Below are 19,313 nucleotides of genomic sequence, written 5' to 3'. Positions count from 1 at the left end.
CCAAGCAGACCACAGCTCATTTCAGAGTGTGTCCTTTACATGGCCACACGCCTCAGGAAGAGAGCTGCCTCGGTTTCCAAGAGAAGGCAGCAGAATTCCTGCTGGGCTCTACTCCTTGCCTCTGCAGTTTCATAAACAATGACTGAGAGCAGCTACTCCTACAGTCACCCTCTAGCTCCCAGCACAGAAAACCTGCTTACTGTTTTACTTCCAGCTGTACAATTCAAGGCACTTTCCAGGAATGCCAGGAGGGCTGAACACACTTCAGCTCTTTCAGCAACCAGTCACACAGATCTCATAGCAGTGCACTCATAGCTCTGAGCTAAAAGCACAGCAAAGCTCATGGGTACATGCTGAAAGGTGTTATAACAAGCTGTTGATTAACCTGCTGCTGCCTTCACAGAATCCCAGCAGGGTAGGAGTTAGAAGGGATCTCTGGAGATCATCCAATCCAACCCCTCTGCTAAAGCAAGGTCACCCACAGCAGGCTGCCCAAGATCACATCCAGGCAGATTTGGAACCTCTCCAGAAGAGACTCCCACAGCTTCTCTGGGCAGCCTTGACCAGGGCTCTGGCACCCTTCACAGCTCCAAGTTTTCCCTCATGTTTAGGTGGAACCTCCCACATTCCAGCTTCTGGCCACTGCCTCATCCTATCACTAGCCACTACTGAAAAGAGCTTGCCCCCATCCTCTTAATGCCCACGTTGGATACTGATAAGCCTGGAGAAGATCCCCTCGGATCAATTCCAATATGCTAAAAAGGGTTCTCATCAACACTGCCATACATTCACACACACCCCTCCCCCCCTTAATCAGCAGCCTCATCAAGCCAGGTATCAGATGTCTGAATTACAGCACACATCCTTCCTGTGCTGCACCAGAGCTGCCAGTTAACACCCATACACCAGGGCTGCGCTGGGCAGGTTGGGTTTACAGCACCACACCCCCCTGAGGCACTGCCTGCCCAGGCATCAGGTTTGGAGCGAGGTGTCTCCTCTTCCCTCCGTTCCAAGTCGGTTCTGCACCACGTAACACCAGGCAGGGGGAACTGGGCTTTGCAAGCTGAACACAGAGGCAAGAGAGGCGAGAAGGAAGAGCGCTGCAGGGCCCACAGCAGTCGCTCCAGCCACGTGAGCCACACACCGGCATCCTGCGCTCTCGCTTCTGAGCGCCATGAACTCACACAAAACACCAAAGTCTTAGAGAAACATTTATTACAGGGTTGCAGAATTTATGCCAATATAAAGTCCCTTAATAAAACTCTTGAGTTCATCCACTGCAGGAAACTAACTCTGTTATCTTTAGACTGCAGCTCTCAAAGGAAAAGGAACAACGCTCTGACTGCTACTTGCTCATAAAAAGTCGACCTAAAAAGTTTATAGAAGCCAGAGTAGGTTTTGAAGTTTACAACTACAGTTCACATTCACAAGTGAGCTCTACCAGAAGAGATTCTCAAAACAAGAAGTTACAGGATAAACCAATTCATAACTGAAAAACACCGACAAGCTTTAGGAGCAACTCTATTGGCACCTAACAACTAAATACCACAAACCCCAAACCAAGGTAGAAGAATGAAACTAAGCTGGGGGAAGGTTCCAAATATACATACGAATTCAATACAGTAATTGCACAAAAATTAAACAGGCTAGTGTTAAAGGTTGGTGATCACTGAGGTTGGGTTTTTACATGCTTCACACATGGTAGTTAAAATAAACCTTTCGTGATGCTCGTTAGAAGGGTTGGGTTTTCTTTGTTTAGATAGGCTACGGAGTGCAGAGCTATCCTACAAGAGCTACACAAGATGTGCAAACCACATGTTAATCATTCTGTGAAAGTTAAGGTGAAACAGAATTGGTTCCAGCCAAGGAATTGGTTAACATTTTCTTTTTTTTTTATAGATATATATTTTTCTGCCATTCCCAGATTACACTAAATCAAACACATTCAAGGTATAAACTGATGTCAACCTCCTAAAACAAAACCAACCTTACTCTGATTTAAGTTTTACATGAGACAACTAAAAAGTTATACCAATAACCAAAGAAAGCTGAAATGGTGACTTTTGTCTGTTGAAATACAAGCAATACACAGAAAATGCATAAGGCTTTTGATTATCACTGCACATTTTAATTCCAGAAGTCGCTGTCTAATGCTCAGACTTCTCAATAAAGGTGTGAACTAGTCACTTCCCCTCCCAACACCTTTCACTTCTGACAAATCTTTGTTTCAACAACAAAAGAGTTTTCAAAGTGTCTGATTGAATGGCAGTTCTCCACTGAACGTTTCTGCAGACCTGGGGAGGAGAGAAGACGAGAAAGCCTCAGTAAAGCAGATCTAGAACCCAGCAGCAAGTACTCACAAGTTTGATACCATTCTAAACAGCAGGGAGACACATCAATGCAGTACAAAGTTTCTTCAGCCATGGATTGCCACTAGATCTTGACATCAGGTTGAGCTCTGTCAGAAAGCATCTCTCATTTTCAGAATGGTAACAGGGGGCAGCCCACATAAAGAGGGAACAAAGCAAGCAAGCACACACACACACTTATTTCTAGTGCCCTGCACTATTGTTAGTGACAGAAGAAACACTGAACAGATCACTTATGGCAGAGTCTCTTATAGCCCTTCCTAAACACAAAGAAAAGGCAAAGCATAGATTGAAATTAGAAGGAAAGGGTTTAAAAACTTAAGGGTGTAGAAATCCCATCTTCTCCCTAGCTCATTACTAGCACTTCCCTCCACCCAGTATGCATTACCACAGCATGTGCTTCTCCAGAGCAGTCTTCACCTTGAAGAGAGCCCTGGGAGGATTTGCCACACAGCTGATGGTATCACTGAAGTTTTTCCTAACACTGTTGATTTTCCCTGTTTTGAGCCATGACAGCATTGGATCTGACACAGAGAGTTTACATGCATTAGCTATGAATCTTTGCTAGGAGATGAGAGTATAGCAGTCCTGCCACCAAAGACAGGCTGTTCAACTAGAGCTCTTCAATAAATGACAGAGAGCAAAGATTTATAGATCAATAAACAGCAAATTGTTTAAAGCAAGCAAGCAAAGCCATCCATCCAAAACCTGAGGTCAGTGTGATCCAAGTGATGAACCCATGCACTCTACCAACTCAAAGCCAGTGCAACACCAGCCCAACGAGAAAGCTTCTCCACCGGAGTCTATCCCTTGTAGTCTATTGGCACACACACAGCTGGTACATGCTAGAAACCTGATGTAGAAGGCAAGGCAAGCTAAGCTTGCCCCTGGGCAGTTTTCTCCTCAGCAGCAGTCTTCAGTCTGCCTACCTTTCTCACCTCTCCTTCCCTTCAAGAGCAAACAAGGTCAACTACGGAACAGAAACTGCACCAAAGAGCACTGTTCCTTTAGTAGAATTCTTTGGAGCAAGTATTCTGAAGAAGTCTTTTACAATGGTAAAGCAGGGTGACTTAAAGAAACATCAGAAACTCTTCACAGCACTGTCTGTAGACCAGTCCTTCCATCACAGCAGCAGTCAATTTAGCCTTACAAAAGCATCCTCAACAGCCAAGAGACACTCGCCTCTCCCTCCCATAAAGGCAACATTTGCTGTTTCTTCACATGCCCTCTACTGTCAGCCACACAGGACCAGTTTTATGTTCCCATGTGCAGGGCCTTTCATCCAGGAACAGCAAACAGCAGATGTGGCTCCTGATGCTGCAAGTTCTAACTGGACTGAGGAAACCTTTGCCTAAAAGCTTGGCAGGGAAAGCAGAGCATAGAGTCCTGACAAACCAAACATTTGCACTCTGAAAGGCTGGAACTGATAAAGGATCAGTTTCCTGTGTCTGGGGAGAGCAGCAAACTATGAAACATTTGGAGAGTGTGAAAGCAAATTCACAGCATCAGGTTTCTGTAGCCCAGGTCTCCTTTCAGTATGTCAAACCACTGGCACCTCAAATCCAGTCCCTTTCATGCAATGGCAGGGTGTGGCACAAGGGGACAGGCAAAGAAACAGAGCTTGGAAGTTCCTGTGAAGCATTGTTCCTCTTTCAGAGAGGAACTCTGGGCTGTCCACAGCTAGCTGTTCAATTTTACCTTTTCCCAGAGCAAGTGAAGCAGAAGATAATGCTTTAACTTGGTGGTCCTGTGACCTGCTTTTAGACAGGACAGTGACAGAGGAAGCTATACCTACAGAGACTTACATTATCAGATGGATTGTAGGAATTCTGGGGCCACATTAACTTACAATTTCAACTAAAAGATGGAACAAACAGGCTTAAGTTCAAATTTGGTTTGGACATATAACCTCTGATTGTGTAACTGAAACTCTCCTCACCACATTCAAATGAAGGTTCAGAGACACACTGGAAGGCAGGGGAAAACACAAGCTGAGGCTGTTCACAGAACTGATGGGTGTTCACCAGACTGCCAAATCTAAAAACTCCAAAGGTTTAAGTACTTACCCTTTCCCTACTCCAACCATACATCTCCTGTCCCTGAAGGGAACTTACCCATTATCTGGTCTCTGCGCTGGAGCCTGAAGGTCTCCTTTCCCACACAGAGTTGGTAGATGAAGATACCCAAATCAGACACATTATCTATTTCCTCTGTAACCACCATTTCTTCACGGACTAGGTAGGTCTGAGGCAAGTAAGAGCCAGTCTGAAACAGAAAAATCCTTCAGATACAGCATTCTGCTAACAATGGACAAACATCACTACATTTCATGCTTTGCTTTGGAAGGGCTTCCAGCACCAGATCTCCATCTTTGCAATAGCTTAGTCCTGCTAGTCCTCAGCAGATGCACACCAGAGAAGTTAAAAACTAACAACTTCAAATAGTTAGTTACATCCAAACAAAGTGCAGTTAACCTTAACACTGCTGGCCTCAAATAAAGCAACCAGAACCTCAAATTTATTAGTACACAACAGCACATTTGAGGCAGCATTTCTAATACAGTAAAAGCAGCGTGACCTACAAAAGTTACCAACAGCACAAGATCACAGCAGTACTGAAATGACTTCCACCCCTCATGACCCACTTCTAGAGGTGTGGGCAACAGGAGACACAGAGCTTGTCTTTATGAAGCTGAAGATAATGAAACAAGCTAAGCCTCTAGCACTAGGTGACTTGGAGAGCTGGGTGAAGGGGAACTTCATGAAGTTCAACAAAACAAGTGTAGGGTCCTTCATGTGGGAAGGAATAACTGCTGCTGTGGGTGACTCTGCTTTAATAAGGGGCATTGGGCTAGATCTCCAGAGGTCTCTCTCAACCCCCCACAACACTGGGATTCTGTCATGTTTTTGACCAGCCCATTTGACATGGGCTAGCTCAGTATTACATTAAATTTGACAGCAGCAGCAAGCTCTATAAACTTCACCCATAAGAGGAGTTGTCTTGGAAAAATACCAACTGCAGTCACTGAGAAGTGAAAGCAGCCACGGTGAGCTCACAGCTAGAGTGCCAATAACAGAGGAAAAAGCTGGCATTGTTCTTTTCATTAAAGCTCTCACAGGGCAAGCAAGCTTTCCTGTAGTAACTTTCACGTGTAGGCTTCCAGTGATATTTGGAGCTCTATCAAATTCCTTTATAATAGCTAAATTTAACCTTACTTGCTGGCTGCTTTCAGCTTTCATAAAGTAAGGTATTAATAAGAGCATTAAGCATGAATCTACTCAACATAATACACACTGACAGCTGGCCCTAGCTTCAGTACAGTGCCTGAGCCAGGGGGATTATGTACTTCGATGGCAAGAGGACTGTTCCAGCAAGAGACTGCAGTCCAGGAGAAGCAAACATCCAGCATTCTTAGCACCAGTGACCTTGTCAGCACAACTACACAATGAAGTCTCCACCTACCGCCAGTTTGGCAAAGAGATCCATCAGGTTTCTTGGTGGCATGACTATGGATGTGTTGAGTGGAATCACGTAGCAGTTACCCAGTTGCAGGTCAAGATAGGCTGTCAAAAGCTGTGTTGAAAACAAGTTTCATTAGGCATGGCCTTTGATTATTAGAACACAGTTCTACAAGGACTAAGGAAGCTGGAGGGGATGCACAGCTGGAATCATTGTGCTGCATTCAGGAACTGCCCAGTACAAGAACTTTGCTACTGCCACTTTATGGCTCCAGCAAGGCTTCTGTACCAAGGGAGAGCTGACTATAAGAACTGTTCATCGTAATTCTAAACAAGCAGAGTTGGTATTAAACCAGAGAAAGCATTTGGGAGTATGCTGCCATAACTGTCCAATTAAGCCCAGTGTAAGCAAAAGGTATCCAAGTGCTAATAAGCAATTACTCCCTCAGCAAAAAATATTAGTCTCCAGAAAAAAAAAAATCACACCAGCACTACCAGGGAGTGCAAGAACTGCAATGACTAAAATTATGCTGTTATGACTCTGCACAGCACCTTGCCAGCATCAACTGAAGTTCAGTTGCCTGAATCCTTTAAGTTACAGCCAAGATTCTGTCAAGACAAGGCAGATGAAAGCTGCACATACTGTGAACACAGCTCAGCTGTGTGGCATTCCACACTGCTGGTGAGGGCAGCAGGTACAGGCATCAGTCCCAGGCTCTTTACCATGAGTCTATCTGCACTGCCAGGGTTTGATTTACAAACAGCCCACAAGAGCTTCTGCAGCTGACTAAAGGTAACTGGGTATTATCAACAACTTCAATACAGAAGTCAAATTAAAGCCATCCTCTCCTCTTTGTTTTAGAGAAGCTACATGCACCTAACTAACTGCATTTTCAAGTTCTGGAAGTGATTTTTCCATTCACTTACCCAAGGTCCACACTTATCTGCCATTCTACATTTTGCTGTACCAGTCTGGCAGAATCTTGGACCAAATCCTCAGTTGCCTTGTCTCGATTCACATTTACATTATTCTCACTTTCTTTTATATGGGATTCTTGATCAAATAGCAAGTGTCACCTCCTGATAGCCAGTGGTCAAACTCAGTCACTAAGATCCTCTAACTCTGAGAAATGACTCAGTCTCTGTGAGGATGAACTCCTCTAATGTTCTTGTAACACTCCTCCCCTGCAGAAGTCTCCTTATCCCACACTTAAGCCCATCCCCAAGGAGAAGCTTGCATTGACAATAAGCTTTAGAAGGTCTCAAGGGTGAAAATCCCGGAGCTGCTATGATTACCATCCACAGCAGAGTGTCCCAGCGAGCACCAGGGCCAGCTGTTCCCTGCCGCCTCCCAGGTACTCACCCTATCGAAGTCATGGACGATCGCTGCTGGATCGCTGTCCGAGAACTTGGGGACAGGCACATCAATGATGGCTATGTTGTCATCCTCCCGAATGTCAGCTTCCTCAGCAATGGGGAGGAAGTAAGGTTCCACTGCACGGTCACGGTTCTCATTCTCAAAGTAGCACATTTCGCCACGGTACACCTTGTGCTGGGAGGAAAGGCGAGGCTAGTCATTTCCACAGTGAATACTGCACAGAATGCCAGCCTGGGGGGAAGTGGAAGGGACCTCTGGAGATCGTCCACAGCAGGCTGCCCAGGATCACAACGTCCAGGCAAGTTCGGAATCTCTCCAGAGAAGGAGAATCCGTCACCTCCCTGGGAAAGCCTGGTTCTGGGCTCTGGCACCCTCACAGGAAAGTTTTTCCTCATGTTTAGGTGACATTTCCTGCATTTCCCCCTGTGCCCATTACCACTTGTCCTATCCCTGGGCATCACTGAATAGAACCAGGCCCCATCTTCTTGCCCCCATGCTTCAGATATTAGTAAGCACTGAGAAAAAATCCCCTCTCGGTCTACTCTCCTCCAGGCCGAAGAGCCCCAGGTCTTTCAACCTTTACTCCTCCAAGAGATTCTCCAGTCCCCTCAGCATCTTTGCAGCCTCTGCTGGACTCTCTCCAGTAGCTCTCTCTTTTCTTGGTGCTTTAAAACTGTATTTCTAACACTTATGCTATGACAAAGCACAGGACTGTCACACCTGGAGCTCTTACAAAGGACACAACAGCCTTCAGGAGCAATTTATTGAAGGTTTTCTATTCTGGCAGCAATTAATTTATAATTACACTTTTAAAATTTAAAGATGCAATAAAAAAAAACCCCAAAAACCTTTCACATTACCTTAGGCATGAAATACTTGTAGATGCAGGCTCCACCGACGACGACTCCTGCCAAGATGAATGCTAGGCCCAGCAGAGTCAGCAGGCATCTTCCAGATGAATTTTCACCTCCATGTGTGGCAATTTCTGGATCCTTTTAAATAAAGGGGAATGACAACTTAGGAAGTGCAGCCACTCTGAATTTAAGGTAGCCTGTTATCTACTGCTTCACCTTGAGCTACAATCCTCTATTCCTTCTACATGTGCAGTGAGAGTTAAGTCAAGAATCACATAATATGAAAGACTCCTGCATCATATCAAGATCAGTTTTAAAACAGCCCTTAAAGAAGCTATTTTCTTAGAGGATGCTCTATTCCAGATGCAAAAAACCTAAATAACTCCAACAAAAGATGCAATGCTGCAGCTGACATAGTACAAAGGAAGCAAGATCTATGCAGCAAGGTCATTTTAAGATAAAGAATGTTTTCAGGCCTCTTCCCAAAAGCCTACTTCCTTTCCTCCTCTTGTTATCTTAAGGTAGCATTACTTGTCCTTACAAAGCTGGACTAACAGAAAAAGCTAGACTGCAACTTTGTCTATGAACAGACATCTGATATCAGCCAAGCAAGCAAGCTTTAGAACATGTACCATGCACAAGTCCACTGTGAAAGAATGGACTTCTTAGCTCAAATGCAGCTTCAAATCATGCTAAATAAAACCAAGTCCCTGTGGCACATCCTACCTTGCAGCTTCAAAATACTTTCTTCCAGCCAAGTCTAAAGGAAGTTTTGTCTCTAGCAGCCTTACAATTATCTCTATTTCAGTGACCTGTCTCTGCATCTAAAGGTGCTTACCATCATCATTACTGCCCCTCAGTTTAGGAAGGACATTGAAACACTTGAACATGTCCAGAGAAGGGCAACGAGGCTGGGGAGAGGCCTTGAGCACAGCCCTGTGAGGAGAGGCTGAGGGAGCTGGGGTTGTTTAGCCTGGAGAAGAGGAAGCTCAGGGGTGACTTCATTGCTCTCTACAACTACCTGAAAGGTGGTTGTAGCCAGGAAGGAGTTGGTCTCTTCTCTCTAGCAACCAGCACCAGAACAAGGGGACACAGCCTCAATCTGCACCAGGGGAAGTTTGGGCTTGAGGTGAGGAGAAAGTTCTTCACTGAGAGAGTCATTTCTCATTGGAATGTACTGCCCAGGGAGTCACCGTCCCTAAAGGCGCTCAAGAGGGGACTGGACATGGCACTTGGTGCCATGGTCTAGTCATGAGGTCTGTGGTGACAGGTTGGACTCGATCTTTGAGGTCTCTTCCAACCTTGGTGATACTGTAATACTGTGATCATCACGTACGTGGTGAAGAGTTGTGTAACACCAACTGCGAAGCTCGTGGCGGTGTCTGAACAGCAAGTTTAACACTCACTGACTCCCTAGACTTCCAGGTCAAAGGCTTGCACAAGCCAAGCTGAGAGACCACCAGAACTACTGTCAAATACGAAGCAACCCCAAGAGACATTCCCTTTGGGCAAGCACACAGAGGTTTGGGGTCTTTCAAAGCAACCAAGCCCCAAATGTTCAGCTAATCTATGTATCTGGTCAAGTATCTTCCTTTAATGATTCATGACTCTGGTATTTAGCAACTCGCTTTCAAGACCTGCTCTTTGTACTAGTCAGGAAGAAAAGTTGGATTTCACAGCCTAAGAGCTTTCCCTCCTTGTTGTTCCTAGAGCTAGATTTAGCACAGCAGCTTCCAAGGCTTTTCTTTATTTGGGTCCCACTATTGGCACTCCTGTAGAAAATAATACATTTCACACAAAAAGCCCATGGTATTATTACAAAGGCTGCACATATTTTCATGCTCAGCAAGATACTGCAGTGTAAAAGTCAAAACACATCAGCTATGCAAGCCCTGAAACAAAAAAGCAAGCTGTTTTGCAAAAGTCAATACTCCTACATTCCTCTCTTGCATCCTCCAAACAGAAAAATGTTGGTTCAGCAAGACCTAAGCTGCTACAATTGGCCAGTTAAGCGTTTCCCAAAACAAACCCCTCGGTTTCAAGGCAGAATTATGCCACATTTATATGTCATTATGTGAATAACACCCTCCAGAGTTAACTGCCTTTTAAGATGAAGATTAATTCTGTTCTCTTCATACTCTGCCACCTTCATCTACACCTTTCAGTGACTTACTCATCTAGCCTCTCATTACTTGAGCTCAACAGTCCACAGCTGGTTTGGGCACTTACGAGGACTCAGGGCTTCATATTCATAGCTACATTTGCACTCCATGTCTTACAAACAAAGCAAAGGGGTTTATCGTGTTAAAAAGCAATGTGGGCAGCCTGAATCCAAGAAGAAAAAGTTGACAGAGCTGGTAAGACAGCCCAATACTAAGACTTTGCTGGAGTAGATTACAAAGCCTCAGCTCAAAAATAATAGGAGTTATAAAAATGCAAAGCAAATGCAGTTCTAAGCTGTAAGCAAACCAAGCCAGGTGTAAAGAGAAGAAGAAACATCCCATCTCTAGCTAGCTCATGAGACACTGTTGACACAGTAAGCTTCACACAACCTGCAGTGAGAGTATTCTGCAGGCTCAAAGTGTTTGGTGCAGACATTCTAGGGGCCTTTTATTGTGCATTTTCAGCCAACATTAGCCATTAAGCTTGTTTGCTCTGCACAAATATCCCAGCAAAAGGAGACATTAACAAGCACTAGAACAAGTTTGTCTTGGGAGTACAATTGTGAACTTGATGTTTACACAGAATTCAAAGCCCTGAAGTCAGAGTGAGGGGCTGTTACAAGCCTATGCAGACACGTGCAAACACAGATAATATTGTGACAGGTTTAACACAACAGCACGAGTGGCTTCTGAGAACAGCAGGTATCACAGGAAGAGAAGCTAAGGATTTATTAGAGCTATTATGGTTCAGAACTTGTGGAGGGCCAATTGAAAAAACACACAAGTTCCCTGAGAAGCTGAGGCATTCCTCCTACAGAAACCAGCTAGACTATTTTTCCAACCCTGAAATTACTGTTTTATCTACAGTTTGATCTCCCCCTCCTCTTGATCCCGTAATTCAGTGCTACTGTATTGTCAGAGCACACACACACACAACTCCTACAGCTTGAGTCCACTGAGCAGTAACACCAACCCCTTCCCCCTTTAAACAGAGGCTACTTCAGGTGAGGCAGGTGCTCTGTAGGCTGGAAGACAAGCTGCTTTCCTGATTACAGCTTAGGAGGGAATAAAAAAAATTAGGACGACACTAGAGCCCCAGTCCACAGGTGAGGTTTTTATTTTTCAATAGTCCCACTCCCTGATCACAAATAAACTCAATTCAGCACACATTCCTCCTCTACAACTACTGATGTATTTACCCAGAGGCTGATCACCTCTATCTGACTGAAAAAAAGAAAATCAGCAGCTAAGCAAAACACCTTCAGAATAGTGTCCCACAGATCTGGCAAGTTCACTTCAAGTCAGCGACACGGCAACTCGCTAGGAAGGAAAAGCCAACCACAGAGTGTTCGCCTGGGTTTCTATTTAAAACCCTTTATGGCAGGTTTCTTATTTGGAGCTAGACATGGCAGCAGCCCAGACACCGCACCGCCGCTCTCCAACTCGCTGCCTACGAAGGATTCAGAGCAGCAGCGAGCGGAGAATAAGCCTTAACCCACTTTAGCCTGCCTGCAAGCCTGCTCTTTCCTGTGGGGACACACACACAACACACACACCCCCAGGCCGCCGTGGAGCCCACGACACTTCCCCTGTGCCCTTCCCCGGGGCTGGCTGCAGCGCTGGGCCGGAGCCGAGCCCCGGAGCGCCGCAGGGCGGGGGAACGACCGCCTGCGAGCTACGGAGGTTTAAAACCCCGTCAGGAAGCAGGGCCCTGGCACGGGCCCAGCTGCGAGATAAACAGCCGGGCCTGCCCTCTGCGTGCGGGCCCCGAGCTCTCCCAGCTATGTCACGGCACCGCCCGGGGCGTCCCGGCCGGCAGCGGGGTTGGGAAAGCAGCTGTGGGGTGGGAACCGCAAACCCCTGCGGCACCGCAGCGCGCTCCGGCCCCCTGCAACCCGCACCGCTCGCAGCCCCTCACGGCGGCAGCCCTGAGGGGTGCGAGCCCCCATGCTCCCCGTCCCGAGAGCGGCCCCCACTCCGCAAAGGAAAGCGGCCCCAGCGAGCTTCGCCGGGCGCGGTAGGGCAGCCGCCAGGAGCGCTGGGGGGCTGTCGGCTGCCCTCCCCCGGCCCGCAGCCGCTGCGAGAAGATGGCGGCGGCGTCCAGCTCCTCCTGCTCCCCCCTAACCGCCGTCCCTCCGCCTCGCTCCTCCCGTCGCGACTAGGCAAAGGAGACCCCCCTGCTCCCCGCACCTTATCGGCCACCAACGCCTCGGCCGCCTCCTTCTTGGGCTCATCCTTCTGGGCGAAGGGGGAATTAAAGGCGATCTTCACCATGGCTGCGCTCCTGCGCTCCGCCGCCTCCCCGCAGAAGAGCTCCGGGCGGCGGGGCGGGGCGCGAGGAGACGGGCACGCCCCAGCCCCGCCCCCCCGGGCCCCGCCCCCCCGAGCCCTGCTGCACGGGCCGGGCCGAGCCGAGCGCGCCCCCTGCAGGCCGGGCGCCTCGTAACGGCGCAAGGGGCTAAGAGAGCCGACAGCGTTCTGCCCTGCATCAGCCACAGCGGGGCCAGCAGGACCGGGGCGGGAACTGTCCCCCTGTTCGCAGAACTGCACCGTGAGTACTGCGTTCAGTTCTGGGCCCCTCACTACAAGAACAACATTGAGGCACTGGAGGAGGTTCTAGAGCACAAGTCTTATGAGGAGTGGCTGAGGGAACTGGGGTTGTTTAGCCTGCAGAAAAGAAGGCTGAAGGGAGACCTTCTTGCTGCCTACAACTCCCTGAAAGGAGGCTGGAGCAGGGTGGGAGTCGGTCTCTTTTCCAAGGAGCAAGTGGTAGGACAAGAGAAAATGGCCACAAACTGTACCAGGGAAGATTTAAGCTGGACATGAGGATCAAATTCTTCTCCAAAGAGGTCATCAAGCCCTGGAACAGGCTGCCCATGGAAGTGGTGGAGTCCCCATCCCTGGAGGGATTTAAAAGCTCTGTAGAGTTAATATTCACTTTTGCACTAGGAGCACAGAGCTGCTCAAAAGCAGGCATCTGCAGGCCACGTTCAGTATGGCACAGGAATGGGGATATTTTTTATTAAGCTGCCTCCCTTCTCTCCTGGAATACAGCCTAAGGGATTTTTAAACAGCCAGACAAGGCATCACCATTCGTTTAATGTCTCCAAAGAGTGAGAAGAAGAAAAGGCTTCATGTATTAGACTGTCTGAAAGGATCTCCTCCTTCATATGGATGAAAATCTGTGTCCATCTCAATGACTTTATGGCTCTAGAAAGAAATCTGGTTTGAATCTGGTGTCTCCACCATTGAACTCCTCCCGCAGACAGCTGTAATTAAACAGAAGTCAGCACTATGCAAATATTGCACTAAGTAATTCTTCTAAGCATAAACAACATGCAGCATGTATTCCCGCATTCAAAGCATGTTCCTGTTATTCTAGAGGTGCCACACCACTGTTATTTCCTTTCAAGATCATAGGTTTGATAATTGTTCCCTTTCATGTTAATAAGAATTGTGACTTTGACTTCAGTCAAGAGGAGAACAAAGTCTTTTACGTCTCTGTAACTTGACTTTGCCTAGCAGCAGAAAACATTTTACCAAGAAAGCAGAGAAAAATTAATGCTCATACTTCCTAGCATTAGCATGTTAGGAGTAAGTTAAGCCATGCTCTTATCAAAGCCCCTGAAACACATTTAAAAATAGATTAAGTTTCCTCTATGGCAAACCAGTATCTGTACTCTTAAACCCAGCAGTTTATGAATCATATTAATTGTCAGTATCTTAATCATGCTTGAACATATCAACTTTATCTTCCAATTATCCAGCACTTTCACTTGAATAATAAGACAAATGAAACTGAGGGATTGGACGTGGCACTTGAAGCCATGGGTCAGTAGTCAGGAGGTCTTGGGTGACAGGTTGGACTTGATGATCTCTGAGGTCTTTTCCAACCTTACTGATTCTATGATTCTATGAAATAGACCCTTGTGATTTATCAAGACCAGTGGCTTGCTCACTGTCTGTGTTCTGTGATCTGTTGCAAGGGATGGGTACACTTTGAGATACGGTGCTCAGATGAAAATTTAGAGATACGGTTTTAATTCAGACATGTGTTTGGCTGTGTTTTGTAGAGCAGCTTTAATCTGAAGCACCAGATCTGGGAGGGTGAATTCCATCCTGAGTTGCACTGACATAAGAGCATTCAGATTGTTTTATCATCCTGAAACGATCAGGGTGTTTGGCTGAATAAAGATGAACGGACTCCGTGGGTGACTCCACCACTTCACCTCTAAAACCTTTTGCATCAGCCTCTTGGTACCAGCCCAGTTTTTTTCCACCTTGCTGGAGTTTAGGCCTGGAAATACCAAGACATCTCAAGAAGTAACATCCCTTATTCTTTTGAATTCCACTCTATTTCTGATTTTCCTTTATACTAAAACACCCTGGGTTTGGTTTACTGGTATTTATTCTGAGATCATCCTTATCACCTTGAAAGGCGAGAGATTATCCCTTTATCCTTAATTACCCTCTTAATCCTTCTGGCGTTTGTAATGTTAAAGCAACAATGCTTAAAAATGTGACAAATAGGCAGACTAGATTGTCTCAGAGAGAATCTGGTTTAAAAGAAGGGTGAGCTGGAACAGCAGCAATGATTCTGTCACCTTTCAGCTTACTGACAAACAGAAGCAATCTGTATTGCTCAAGTGACATGAACCACTGACACCTCCCTTTTTCAGTGAAAGTGACAGCCCAGACAGTTTAAGAATATTAAAGAACAAGACTTGTCAGGTAAGGCAGCATCTTTTACTGGACCTAGTATTGGCTCAGCAGATACTGCCCCTTTAGTTGCACTGAGCCTGGTTTGCACTCTGTAGGACTTCTTTAACTTTTCTAATGTGCTTTTCAAAACCCCAGCCTTCAAAATACATTCACATTTCTTCTCCCTCCTCCTTTTGTGTACGCCAGGAGAATGCTTCCTTCCCTTTTGGGACAATATGACATAACATTTGTCCTAGTTTGCTAAGTACTCCCAGACTTTGAAGTTGCTACTTGTGGGCATAACTTTCCACCCTGTGCATTGTTGCAATTCAAAACAAAGCTGGGATCAGGGGGGGCTGCAGTCTGGGAAGATGCTTTGCATTTCCAGTGGTCACTCACAGCTGAATGTTAAGCATATATTTAAGGCTGATGTTAGACCTGGTTCCATCTCACAGCTAAATATTGAAACACTGAACACAGCTAGCATGAGCTTCCTACTCTCATGCTGCACAAGGACACGGAGTTCTGTCCCCTGTGCAGAGTGTTGTGCACAGCTGAGCCCCAGCACACAGAAAGAAACAATAATTAATGCATGCATTAATAACAACTTTAAATATACACTGTATGAACCAACTGACTTAGTTGTTCTTTTTCTGACTAACATAATTACTGAAGGGAGGGCAGCAAAAAATAAAAGTGTGCCACTCTCAGAAATGAAAGTGAAACTACCAGCTTTCTCCTTCATGAAAGGAGATGTTCTCCAGGTTTGACGTTTTGTGTTTACCCACATCTCTGAGGTTGGGCTCTTTGCCTTCAGTACTTTTCCAACTCTCTGGCTAAGAATTCCTCCCTCACCACCTCCTCAACCCGTTTTCCCTCACTCTCTATCTCTGGAATTCACTGTCTCCACTTCCCCTCTAATCAGTGACCCTCTTTGACATGTCTACCTCACTCTGTGAGGCTGTTGGTAAGGAATCTGTCCACATTTCAGCATCGTGCTGAGAGCTGCCACTATAAAGTTTTGTAGAGGAGAGGTTTTTTCCCTGCTAGATTAAGATTAATTTGGGCCCTTGACTGAGGGTCTGTGGCTCTGGTTTATTCCACTGGCTTCCCTCACTGCCTGGCTTGCCTTTCTTCACTGCAGCAGTACTTGATGAATATCTGTGGCCAAGTAAGCATGCATTACTCACTCCTACTGCCTGCCTTGTTACAAAATACTCTAGCAGGAATATCAGTCAAATGCAAAATAGCCTATTTCCATTCAGAGGAACGTCACGAGTGCATATTCTCTGTAATGACAAACTATGGAAGTGATGGGCAGGGAAATCAGCCTGAAGGAGACAAAGAGGTGGTTACTGATTAAATAACATCATCACCAGCATGTCCTCTAAATACTGTACTCAGACTGATGCTGAAGAGGAATCACAGAATTAACCAGGCTGGAAAAGACCTTCGAGAGCATCAAGTCCAACCTATCACCCAACACCATCTAATCCACTAAACCATGGCTCTAGGGACACTGACTCCACCACCTCACTGGGCAGCCCATTCCAATGGCCAACCACACTGTGAAGGATTTCTTCCTAAAATCCAGCCTAAACCTCCCCTGGTGCAGCTTGAGACTGTGTCCTCCCCTTCTGTTTTCATTAAGTACATCTACAATTCAGAGTCACTGTTGAAGGCATAGCATCAATAAAGCAGCAGTTTTAAGAGATAGGTCCTGAATCTGCTCCTCCTGGCACTGGTAACTGCTGAAAAGCAAAGTTCAGATCATACTATTGAAATAAACTGGTTTTACATAATTTATGTAAAGTCAGAATCAGCTTATGGATGCTTGGAGATGCTTTGTTTGCAGGTTACTGACAGTGGCAGTGGGCTCGCTGCCCCCACAGCCATTGCCTCACAGAACAGAATTCCACAAGGAATTCCAGTCCTTTGGAAAGCCTACCAAGCAAGCAGCATGCCCAGGGCCACCAGCACCCCCCCGCTGTTAAAGGGCCAAACTCTCCTGTGGTGTAACTGCAGTGAGGCAAGCAAAATTACACCAGAGATACACTGGGAACCCAGGGTGTTGGCAGGGCTGAAAAAAAAGGGTATTGCTAAACACTGCCATTAGAGGCAAAGCAATAAGCACTCAAAGCTCAAACTGCCTTCTGCTGCACTGACCAAATACAGGGGTTTGGACACAGAGGAATGTTTACCTTGGCACTGAGGGATGTCATCTCGGGCTCTCCCTTTTTCCTTTCAGGCACACGTGCCCCTAAACCCACCTTCAGGGATGGCATGCCCAGCAGTCCTCCCTCAGGCAAGGTGGGCTGGCTGAGGCTCTGCTGAACCAGGCTGCACCGAGCTGTGAGCTCCCCTGCCTGGGGCTGCTCTGGGTGAGGACCCTCAGGCTGATCAGGAACTGTGGGCTGATCGAGGGCTATGACATTTTAGACAGCCTAAATGGGTGGGTAAACCCCACCCCTCCAACCCTGGCATTTTCTCTGCATCTTCATCTCTGCTTGCTGGTAGGAGTTGTGGGGTGGTGTTACAGCCAGCCTGCTAGAATGCAGATCCCACACCTACACCCGAGGCTCAGCAGATAATGCTGCCATGGCCAGCCTCTTAGCAGCAGCAGCAGCAAAACAACCCCATGTTGACCATGTAGATGTAGCTTGAATTTAGTTTAATGGTGACCACGGACACATCTCCTTTCAGCTGTGCCATCCCATGCTGTGCTGAACTCCACATGTCCTTGGCTACAAAAGCAGCTAAATCCGAGCTGAAGGTACACTGCAGCTGTGTGAAGATGTTCCCAGATCTACAGAGCTGTGCTGGCAGCAAGCCCTACAGTGCTGTCAAGGCTGTGCATGGACCGGTGCAGCTTGTCTGACTCGTTACTGTGGGTTTGCTCCGTGGCCTGTTGATATGGCTGAGCACACAGCAGCTCCATTATGGCTTAATGAAAATGGGACCTGGGAGACGTCACTCCTGAGCCATGCAGGGATTGCTGGGAGGGCATTTGATCGGTTTAGCAACAATTAAAGCTTCCAGGGAGGACACAGCTCTGAGAAAAGCCAAGCAAACAAGAATCATAGAATGGCTCAGGGTGGAAGGGACCTCAGAGGTCATCACCTCCAACCTCCCCACCATGGGCAGGGAGGCCTCTCAACTAGACTCAGCTGCTCAAGGCCTCATCCAGCCTGATCTTGAATACCCTCAGGAAAGATGCATCCACATCCTCCCTGGACAGCCCATGCCAGAGTCTCACAACCTTCATACTGAAGAACTTCTTCCTCAGCTCCAGTCTAACCCTGCTCTCCCTCAGCTTCAAACCATTCCCTTGTCCTCTCTCTAGACACCTTATGAGAAGTCCCTCTGCAGTCCTCCTGGGGGATCCCTTCAGCTATTGGGAGGCAGCTCGAAGGATCCCCTGGCATCTTCTCTTCTCTGGGCTGAACAACCCCAGCTCCCTCAGCCTATCCTCAGAGCAGAGGATGAATGTTAGATATCATAACATTGTAAGTAATTTATAAGAACTTTAAAGAACAAAACATGTCATTGTATGTCCCTACCTACTGAATGTCAGCTCATCAATGCTGACTGGACTCATCCTGTAACATAGAATCATAGAATATAGAATCAACAAGGTTGGAAAAGACCTCAGAGTTCATCAAGTCCAACCTGTCACCCTGTACCTCATGACTAACTAAACCATGGCACCAAGTGCCATGTCCAATCCCCTCTTGAACACCTCCAGGGATGGTGACTCCACCACCTCCCTGGGCAGCACATTCCAATGGCCAACAACTCCCTCTGTGAAGAACTTTCTCCTCACCTCAGCCTAAACTTCCCCTGGCACAGCTTGAGACTGTGTCCTCTTGTTCTGATGCTGGGTGCCTGGGAGAAGAGCCCAACCCCCACCTGGCTGCAACCTCCCTTCAGGTAGTTGTAGAGAGCAAGAAGGTCTCCTCTGAGCCTCCTCTTCTGCAGGCTAAGCAAGCCCAGCTCCCTCAGCCTCTCCTCACAGGGCTGTGCTCGAGGCCTCTCACCAGCGTGCCTTGGAGTAAAAAAGTTGTACTGATTTTTACAGCCAGCTCCACTCTCCTTTTGCTTTCTTTTACCTCATGAAATAATATCAGCTATCCATAGAGATGCACTGGTGCAAAAGGAACCTGTCTTCACCCTCTCTGACTCCTCTGGGTGGTTTTTTTTAGCATACAGGTGTCCCTTTTCATCTCCCCGTGCTGTCAAAACCAGACATGACCGCAGCACACCTGCCCTAACAGCTGGGAGCACAAATCTTGTCAGTTAAAGAGATTTCTGCCTCTTATCTTCCTGCAGGTCGCTGGAGAAGTTGTGCAGAGGGGCGCAGATTTTCTGTTAAGGAGCAGAAGGGGTGACAG

At 46.9% G+C, this 19,313-nt stretch overlaps 1 protein-coding gene across 1 annotated transcript; it reads right to left on the bottom strand.

The window, feature by feature from the left end:
* Positions 1-1,900: 1,900 nt before the first annotated feature.
* Positions 1,901-12,562, bottom strand: ITM2A (integral membrane protein 2A). Its single transcript, XM_054169616.1, has 6 exons — positions 12,412-12,562; positions 8,066-8,197; positions 7,191-7,379; positions 5,832-5,942; positions 4,484-4,634; positions 1,901-2,294 (listed from the first exon to the last, which is right to left on the bottom strand). Exons 1-6 carry the CDS (start codon positions 12,493-12,495, stop codon positions 2,206-2,208), a joined length of 756 nt encoding a protein of 251 aa, XP_054025591.1. The 5' UTR covers positions 12,496-12,562; the 3' UTR covers positions 1,901-2,205.
* Between the last annotated feature and the right edge of the window lie 6,751 nt (positions 12,563-19,313).

Source organism: Dryobates pubescens, chromosome 18, assembly GCF_014839835.1.
Source record: "Dryobates pubescens isolate bDryPub1 chromosome 18, bDryPub1.pri, whole genome shotgun sequence".
Lineage (NCBI taxonomy): Eukaryota > Metazoa > Chordata > Aves > Piciformes > Picidae > Dryobates > Dryobates pubescens.
Note: the sequence above shows the minus strand (reverse complement) of the source record. Positions and strands in the feature narration are given on the sequence as shown.